Consider the following 9,675-nt stretch of genomic DNA (forward strand, 5'->3'; position numbering starts at 1 on the left):
CATCAGTGGACTGAACTCACACTTGGCCTTCTAGGAATTTTAGTAGCTTTTTAGTAGTAGTAGTGGTTGATACCAATTCAATGCTAACTCTCTTTACGAAAGATGTTATTCTATGCTGAGTCATGACTAAGGCTGAGCAACAAGCTATCAAGGATGGCTGGCAGCCTAGCGGTTAGGAGGTAGGTCCCGTAACCAAAACGTTACTAGTTCTAATCCCAGAGCCGACAAGGTGAAACATCTGTTCATGTGGCTGTGAGCAAGGCACTTAACCCTAGTTGCTCCAGGGTTGTCATTGATCATTGGCTGTGACCTCCCTCTCTGATAGGTGTCTCTCTGAGTGTCTCAGGGGGAGTTGGGTAAAAAAACACATCCATTTCACACGTGTGTATAGGACAATTATGTGCAATAGGACAAATATAATTCAGTTAACAGAGGACCAGCTTTTGATTAGATATTGATTGACATAAACTGGACTCAAGTAACTAACTTTCAGTTAAAGTAATTAAGTAACGAACTGTCAGTTGAAGGACAATTAATATCAATCAACTCAAGTTATTCAGACCAAATGGTTCGCATACAGTTGTAGTCAGAAGTTTGCATACACCTTAGCCAAATACATTTAAACTCAGTTTTTCACAATTCCTGACATTTAATCCTAGTAAAAATTCCGTCTTAGGTCAGTTAGGATCACCACTTTATTTTAAGAATGTGAAATGTCAGAATAATAGTAGAGTGATTTATTTCAGCTTTCATCACATTCCCAGTGGGTCAGAAGTTTACATGCACTATATTAGTATTTAGTAGCACTACCTTTAAATTGTTTAAAACTTGGGTCAAACGTTTCAGGTAGCCTTCCACAAGCTTTCCACAATAAGCTGGGTACATTTTGGGCCATTCCTTCAGGCAGAGCTGGTGTAACTGAGTCAGGTTTGTAGGCCTCTTTGCTCGCACGCGCTTCTGCCCACAAATCTTCTATAGGATTGAGGTCAGGGCTTTCTGATGGCCACTCCACTACCTTGACTTTGTTCTCCTTAAGCAGTTTTGCCACAACTTTGGAAGTATGCTTGCGGTCATTGTCCATTTGGAAGACCCATTTGCGACCAAGCTTTAACTTCCTGACTGAGGTCTTGAGATGTTGCTTCAATATATCCACATAATTATCCTTCCTCATGATGCCATTTATTTTTTGAAGTGCACCAGTCCCTCCTGCAGCAAAGCACCCCCACAACATGATGCTGCCACCTCCGTGCTTCACGGCTGGGATGGTGTTCTTCAGCTTGCAAGCATCCCCCTTTTTCCTCCAAACAGTTCTATTTTTGTTTCATCAGACCAGAGGACATTTCTCCAAAAAATACGATCTTTGTCCCCATGTGCAGTTGCAAACCGTAATCTGGCTTTTTTTATGGCGGTTTTGGAGCAGTGGCTTCTTCCTTGCTGAGAGGCATTTCAGGTTATGTCGATATAGGACTTGTTTTACTGTGGATATAGATACTTTTGTACCTGTTTCCTCCAGCATCTTCACAAGGTTCTTTGATGTTGTTCTGGGATTGATTTACACTTTTCGCACCAAAGTACGTTCATCTCTAAGAGACAGAACGCGTCTCCTTCCTGAGCGGTATGATGGCTGCGTGGTCCCATGATGTTTATACTTGCGTACTATTGTTTGTACAGATGAACGTGGTACCTTCAGTTTGGAAATTGCTTTGGAAATTGCTCCCAAGGATGAACCAGACTTGTGGAGGTCTACATTTTTTTTCTGAGGTCTTGTCAGATTTCTTTTTGATTTTCCAATGACGTCAAGCAAAGAGGCACTGAGTTTGAAGGTAGGCCTTGAAGTACATCCACAGGTACACTTCCAATTGACTCAAATTATGTCAATTAGCCTATCAGAAGCTTCTAAAGCAATGACATAATTTTCTGGAATTTTCCAAGCTGTTTAAAGACACAGTGAACTTAGTGTATGTAAACTTCTGACCTACTAGAATTGTTATACAGTGAATTATAAGTGAAATAATCTGTCTGTAAACAATTTTTTGAAAAATTATTTGTGTTATGCACAAAGTAGATGTCCTAACCGACTTGCCAAAACTATAGTTCAACAAGAAATTTGTGGAGTGGTTGAAAAACGAGTTTTAATGACTCCAACCTAAGTGTATGTAAACTTCCAACTTCAACTGTAATCTGTATCCAAGCAGTCCAGTCTGTGTTGTGGTTCTGTAGGTCCTGTTAGTATTAACATCAATCAACTCACGTTATTCAGACCAAATGGCTCATATAATCTGTATCCACGCTGTCCAGTCTATGTTGTGGTTCTGTAGGTCCTGTTAGTCTATTTTGGCAGGATGAATAACGCGAGACATTCCTGAGAGACAATTTACAGGACAACACGAAGAGACCTGCCTCAAGGCTTTGGAATGTTGCATGGTGGGACCACATTCCCTGGTGAGAGGCGGCGGTCTGGAGAGTGTGTGTGTGGGGAAGGTAGGGTAGGTGTGGGGGGTAGGAGTGGGGGTGTAGGGGTAGGGTGTGTGTGTGTGGGGGGGAAGGTAGGGGTAGGTGTGGGGGGTAGGAGTGGGGGTGTAGGGGTAGGTGTGTGTGTGTGTGTGGGGGGAAGGTAGGGGTAGATGTGGGGGGGGTAGGAGTGGGGGTGTAGGGGTAGGTGTGGGGGAGGTAGAGGTATGTGTGTGTGTGTGGGGGGATTAGGGGTAGGTGTGTGTTGGGGGGGGCGGAGGTAGGGGTAGGTGTGTGTGTGTGTGTGTCAGTGGGGTCCATCATAGACACATAGAGTGAGGAAACTAGCCACCAACAGGACACACAGTGCATTCTTACAATTGCTGATAAATGTGATGGTATGATTGCCACACATTACACTGTATGTGAAAGTTAACTAACTCTAAAACCTTTGCCAGCAGAGGGCAATATCGTAGTCATTTTACCTCTAAATCAATCTGTCAAAACTTTATTAGAACAATCATGTAATAAAAGAACACAAGATGAGAAAAACCAACCAAGAACATTAGCTTGACACATTTTTGGCAATATGACAACAACGTCGAAGTAAGAAACAAAATACACAGTGACTGGTTGAATGACATGTCAATATGTCACAAGAAATACACAGTGACTGGTTGAATGACATGTCAATATGTCACAAGAAATACACAGTGACTGGTTGAATGACATGTCAATATGTCACAAGAAATACACAGTGACTGGTTGAATGACATGTCAATATGTCACAAGAAATACACAGTGACTGGTTGAATGACATGTCAATATGTCACAAGAAATACACAGTGACTGGTTGAATGACATGTCAATATGTCACAAGAAATACACAGTGACTGGTTGCATGACATGTCAATATGTCACAAGAAATACACAGTGACTGGTTGAATGACATGTCAATATGTCACAAGAAATACACAGTGACTGGTTGAATGACATGTCAATATGTCACAAGAAATACACAGTGACTGATTGAATGACATGTCAATATGTCAGAAGAAATACAGCAGCCTACATGATGAATGCAAACTGGAATCCCCTGGCAAAATATATGTCAAACAGCTATTGCTGCAGATGTAGGATCTTAATCTGATCACTCTGTTGCAGGACAACTTTCCTGTAATGTGTGAAATTAAACAATTAGAGGTTTGAGGTTTGACAAGGCTTTGAGTTAGAAAAAAACTTTCTTAAATTTGTCATTTCCACTTTGACATTCCAGACTTGATTTTCCCTTACGAAAAATCTATCAATCCCTACAGAAAACGTCCATTAATTATAATCCACATAATAATTCACTTTTCCTGTTGCTGCAGGGTTATTTTCCTGCTGTAGCAAACTGGCACAAATTAAGATCCAACACCTGTATAACTATATACCAATAATATTCAGATGATGTAAAAATACAAAAACTACTGAGTTTAGAGGAAGCCATGTTGTTAGGTCAAGTTTATGCTGCACTAACTACTCAAATAACAATTTGTTTGTTTTGGAGGCTGCTCTTGCCCCAACAGCTATAAAGAAATGTCCTCATGTTTTCACCAAATCCAAGGTGCTCCTCAGAGTGAAAAGATAAAAATGCTGTATCAGAAATGCTTTGGGAATAGTGCTCTTGTCAGAATAACTCCCCCTCTTTTATAGTTCCTGCATGGATGACCTATCCTCCCCAGCATAAAAAGGATTTAAGTCAAGTATAATAGTTCCTACTTGTGTCACGTCAAAATACTTCCCCCCTCTTCTCCTATATTTCCTGTAGGGGTGCTCCGTCTGCTGACCCCAGGTCACCTCTACTCTGATTATAGATCCTGTAGGGGTGCTCCGGCTGCTGACCCCAGGTCACCTCTACTCTGATTACAGATCCTGTAGGGGTGCTCCGGCTGCTGACCCCAGGTCACCTCTACTCTGATTACAGATCCTGTAGGGGTGCTCCGGCTGCTGACCCCAGGTCACCTCTACACTGATTACAGATCCTGTAGGGGTGCTCCGGCTGCTGACCCCAGGTCACCTCTACTCTGATTACAGATCCTGTACAGATCCTGTAGGGGTGCTCCGGCTGCTGACCCCAGGTCACCTCTACTCTGATTACAGATCCTGTAGGGGTGCTCCGGCTGCTGACCCCAGGTCACCTCTACTCTGATTACAGATCCTGTAGGGGTGCTCCGGCTGCTGACCCCAGGTCACCTCTACTCTGATTATAGATCCTGTAGGGGTGCTCCGGCTGCTGACCCCAGGTCACCTCTACTCTGATTATAGATCCTGTAGGGGTGCTCCGGCTGCCGGGTCTCCCCTACTTGACCCTGTGCTCTGACCCTTCTGAGCCAGATAGTCCTTATAGTTCCGGGTCAGGAGGGTGTACAACAGAGGGTTAATGCAGCTATTCCCATAGGTCAGACACGTTACAAAGAAATTCATGTAACTGTGAGTGGCAGGAGACAGAGCCCTGAGGGACTGTGGGGAAAATAACTGTGCCAACTGCCACCCCCAGAAAGGCAGGAAACACACCCAGTACGCTACAATGATACAAAAAATCATTGTTACTACCTTTTGTTTTAAGCCTCGTCTTCTCGCTGAACGGCTGCTTCGTCCCAAGCTAGCCTGAGCGGTCCAATAGCGACGTGCTAGGCCAGCGTAGAGACCAACAATGACTAAACCGGGTACGAGGACGCTGGTTAGAAACAGGACGGTGAGGTAGGCCTTGAAGGCCTCGTGGGTCCACGTCGGGTAACAGATCCGCTTGACGTTCCCGGCCGCGTTCGACTTCCCTTCCCTCAGCCGTATCATAATCATCATGGGTAGTGTCAGGACAAACGCCGCGAACCAGATGACGGCCGCCACTACCTTCCGTCCCCGCGTGCTGGATCGCCGGGCGTCAAACGGCTTTGCCACGGCCCGGTAGCGCTCCAACGACATAGCGACCAGGACGAAGACGCTGGCGTGCATGGTGAGGAGATCGAGACTCAGGAGGACCCGGCAACCGGCCTCGCCGAACAACCAATCGTGAGCAAAGTAGGTGCAGATGACGAATGGGATCGTAGAGAGGTAGAGGAGGTCGGCGAGGGCAAGGTTGAGTATATAGACGTACATAGAGCCGGATCGGCGGAGAGCCGCGGAACGCATGATGAAGAGGGTGTAGATGTTGCCCGCCACCCCCATGGCGAGCATGATTAGGAGGGTAGCGCCGAGGAGAGAGGTCACCCACAAACCTCCACCCCCGGAGCTACCCCCTCCAGAGACACCGCCCAAGCCCCCAGAACCAAGCTGGGGGGAGATGGAGGTCACGATGGGTGTCTGGCTCTGGTTCATTGTTGGGGAAAGGTTTGAGTTCATAAATAAGGCCAGCACGTCCCTACAATGAAGTGATCACTTTACTGGGATAAACTGTTATTACTATTAGTATTCAGAAAGATTTTAAACAGTTGCTTATGGATTCCAAACGGATTTTAAAGTGCTCCATGTTGGAGTGAATAGAGAATCATTAAGAATGTGAGGCGACTTTCAGCACTGCATAAGATCCAGTGAAAAACAGACAGAACCAGACAAAAACAACAACTGTTCTGCATTGTTGAGGGAGATAGCACGTTGTTCTGCATTGTTGAGGGAGATAGCACGTTGTTCTGCATTGTTGAGGGAGATAGCACGCTGTTCTGCATTGTTGAGGGAGATAGCACGCTGTTCTGCATTGTTGAGGGAGATAGCACGTCAGCATGTCACTGCACCTTTTAAACCTGCTGGAAACTGTGTATGTGACAAGTAACATTTGACTTGAAAACACATAAATCGTCTTTGGCCTTCTGACTCTTTATCTAAATTGAATCTAAATCCAATAGGAAAACAGGCCGTGTGTAGTGATGCTTCAACAGTGGCTTCAGTTCCACTACGACTGTTAACCTGCAGCTTTAAGGTGAACCAGGACATGGCTGACAAGTCCACCTCATCGAGTGTCTCTTATCTCCCGATGTTTCCACGTCCCCGCTCCAGCTCCTCCAAGCCCCCATGATCCTTTCCTTCCCGCGGGTACCGGACGAAGCCCAGGCGATACAGAAAAACAGACAGACGCTTCAGTTTCTAGTGGACTTGAACCGCACCGGTGACTTGGGATTGGGAGTAGCTTGATGTCCTGAGTTGACAGTGTGTTGTCGTTGGTCAGTTTGTGGTGATTCAGAAGCTCTCAGACTGTATCCAGAGGCTAGTTTGTCTTGCGTTCTCAGCTGGCACGGTGGATGGTCATTGTTGGTACCTCTCAAAAGGTCAATGTTGGGGTGTTCCAATAGAGTAACTGGGGCCCCTTCTAGTGTTTCATTCCAGAGCTCTTCATAGGCGTTTTGTTGTGTCCGTCTTCTTCTTTCCTTCAACTGCTGTCCTCTATTCTCTTTCCTTCTCTCTGTCCTCTGACCCCTTTCCTTCTTCCTCTTTGTCCCCTTTACCTCTCTCTTGCTCTGTTTCTCCTCTCTCTCTCTCTCCCCGTCCCCCTCACTCTCTCTCCCCGTCCCCCTCGCTCTCTCTCTCTCCCCGTCTCTCTCTCTCTCTCTCATATAGGTGTAACCCAGGATGACTCTATGGATTTATGAGTCCTGCTCTCTTTAAACACCTGGGTGCAGTTTTAAACACCCCTGGTTCGCTGGCGCTAAAAAAAACACACACACACACACACACACACAACACACACACACACACACACACACACACACACACACACACACACACACACACACACACACACACAATGCAATTGACACACACACAAACGCAGGTACGCACACATGTATGCACAAGGATGCATACAACCTAGCATACATAAACACAAACACACACACACACACACACACACACACACACACACACACACACACACACACACACACACACACACACACACACACACACACACACACACACACACACTGACATATCATTCAACCTCTATATCTCACACATGAACTCTTTAGAAGTCATTTTCAAATCATTTACATATTTAAGACAAGAGGAGACCAATGTATGGATTTATAAAAAAATAGTTTGTAGTACCTCAAACATGAACATTTACAACCAATCTTCTTCTATGTTGGAAAACACCCTTGATAACACGAATAAAAGCACGACATGGGAGGAATGACAAGTATGTATCAATCAATGATACATTCTTTGCATGTCTCCTCAGTCTAAATATGTTGTCTAATACCTTCAAATATCTTCGGTCATACAGGATATGTAGAAAGAGAGATCTGGCATATTCTTGAAACACCACAAAATGGCACTATAAAAAACCCCACTAACTGTTTATACACAACCATAACAGGGTTGAACATTATCCATAGTTATATTCAAATGTATATCTTTACTTATCTCCTAACCAAACTCACCCATCAAAAATGTCAATTTCTAAGATATTAATAGGGAACTTTAAAAGTAAACATTTAAATCACATTGATCTGAGAGATTAAAGTAATGACATAGTGTAAGGCACAGTGGTTGACCATGATAACAGGTCCTGCAGTCTAGTGTGTTTGTACATCTGTCTTTCTTAGGCAAGGACAGCCTAACCTAACTCTAACGTCTTGGTGATCTCCAGGATGGGCAGAGGGAAGGAGGAGGAGAGGAGGAACAGAAGACGGGTAGAGGAGAGGAGGAGGAGAGGAGGAACAGAAGACGGGTAGAGGAGAGGAGGAGAGAGGAGGAACAGAAGACGGGTAGAGGAGAGGAGGAGAGAGGAGGAACAGAAGACAGGTAGAGGAGAGGAGGAGAGGAGGAACAGAAGACAGAAGATGGGTAGAGGAGAGGAGGAGAGAGGAGGAACAGAAGACAGGTAGAGGAGAGGAGGAGAGAGGAGGAACAGAAGACAGGTAGAGGAGAGGAGGAGAGAGGAGGAACAGAAGACAGGTAGAGGAGAGGAGGAGAGAGGAGGAACAGAAGACAGGTAGAGGAGAGGAGAGGAGGAACAGAGACAGGAGAGAGAGAGGAGGAACAGAAGACAGGTAGAGGAGAGGAGAGAGAGAGGAGGAACAGAAGACAGGTAGAGGAGAGGAGGAGGAGAGGAGGAACAGAAGACAGGTAGAGGAGAGGAGGAGAGAGGAGGAACAGAAGACAGGTAGAGGAGAGGAGGAGGAGGAGGAACAGAAGACGGGTAGAGGAGAGGAGGGAGAGGAGGAACAGAAGACGGGTAGAGAGAGGAGGAGGAGGAGGAACAGAAGACGGGTAGAGGAGAGGAGGAGAGAGGAGGAACAGAAGACGGGTAGAGGAGAGGAGGAGAGAGGAGGAACAGAAGACGGGTAGAGGAGAGGAGGAGGAGAGGAGGAACAGAAGATGGGTAGAGGAGAGGAGGAGAGAGGAGGAACAGAAGACGGGTAGAGGAGAGGAGGAGGAGAGGAGGAACAGAAGACGGGTAGAGGAGAGGAGGAGGAGAGGAGGAACAGAAGACGGGTAGAGGAGAGGAGGAGAGAGGAGGAACAGAAGACAGGTAGAGGAGAGGAGGAGAGAGGAGGAACAGAAGACGGGTAGAGGAGAGGAGGAGAGAGGAGGAACAGAGAAGAGGAGAGGAGGAGGAGGAGAGGAGGAACAGAAGACGGGTAGAGGAGAGGAGGAGAGAGGAGGAACAGAAGACGGGTAGAGGAGAGGAGGATGGGAGAAGGAAGGGTCCATCAATGCTTGTGTCTGAACATCGCCTCCACTGCAAAACACAAACATGAGGTCAGACGTTAATAAACACTTTATAACCAAACAATAACAGCAATATATGTTTATAAACCCTTTATAAATAGGAAAACAAATTGGTCTCACGGAGTTCTGGCCTGGTTTAGATCTTATCTGTATAAAAAGATACAGTTTGTTAATGAATGGTTAAACCCTGACAAATCAAGGTTGTAATCTGTTCCTGGAGGTTCCGTTTTAGGACATCTTGTTCTGCTATATGACATCTTGGGTGTTTTCAGAAAACATAATGCTAAACTTTCACTGCTATGCGGATGACACACAGCTGTACATTTCAATGAAACATGGTGAAGCCCCAAAATTGCCAGGCTACAAGCATGTGTTTCAGACATGGAAGTGGATGGCTGCAAACTTTCTACCATTAAACTGGACAAAACAGAGATGCTCACCCTTGTTCTAGGTCCCAAGAAACAAAGAGATCTTCTGTTGAATCTGACAATTAATCTTAATGGGTGTACAGGAGTC

The 9,675-nt window shown here is 45.6% G+C and overlaps 2 protein-coding genes across 4 annotated transcripts in view; both read right to left on the reverse strand.

Moving 5' to 3' along the window:
* Positions 1–2,943: 2,943 nt before the first annotated feature.
* LOC112244244 (urotensin-2 receptor) lies at positions 2,944–8,206 on the reverse strand. 2 transcript variants are annotated; one of them, XM_042317361.1, is made up of 3 exons: positions 4,732–8,206; positions 4,577–4,676; positions 2,944–4,510 (listed from the first exon to the last, which is right to left on the reverse strand). In XM_042317361.1, exon 1 carries the CDS (start codon positions 5,830–5,832, stop codon positions 4,753–4,755), a length of 1,080 nt encoding a protein of 359 aa, XP_042173295.1. In that variant the 5' UTR covers positions 5,833–8,206; the 3' UTR covers positions 2,944–4,510; positions 4,577–4,676; positions 4,732–4,752. The 2 variants fall into 2 exon arrangements, with proteins under 2 accessions (XP_042173295.1, XP_042173294.1); XM_042317360.1 differs by having other exon boundaries at positions 4,577–8,206.
* An 804-nt stretch (positions 8,207–9,010) lies between these two features.
* Positions 9,011–9,675, reverse strand: part of zgc:92360 (uncharacterized protein LOC436988 homolog) — a 43,158-nt gene continuing 42,493 nt past the window's right edge. For both annotated transcript variants that reach the window (XM_042317362.1, XM_042317363.1), the window contains exon 11: positions 9,011–9,169. In XM_042317362.1, coding sequence (XP_042173296.1) covers positions 9,141–9,169 — 29 coding nt within the window. In that variant the 3' untranslated portion in view covers positions 9,011–9,140. The remainder of the gene's footprint in view (positions 9,170–9,675) is intronic.

The sequence above is a fragment of the Oncorhynchus tshawytscha genome, unplaced genomic scaffold, assembly GCF_018296145.1.
Source record: "Oncorhynchus tshawytscha isolate Ot180627B unplaced genomic scaffold, Otsh_v2.0 Un_contig_739_pilon_pilon, whole genome shotgun sequence".
Lineage (NCBI taxonomy): Eukaryota > Metazoa > Chordata > Actinopteri > Salmoniformes > Salmonidae > Oncorhynchus > Oncorhynchus tshawytscha.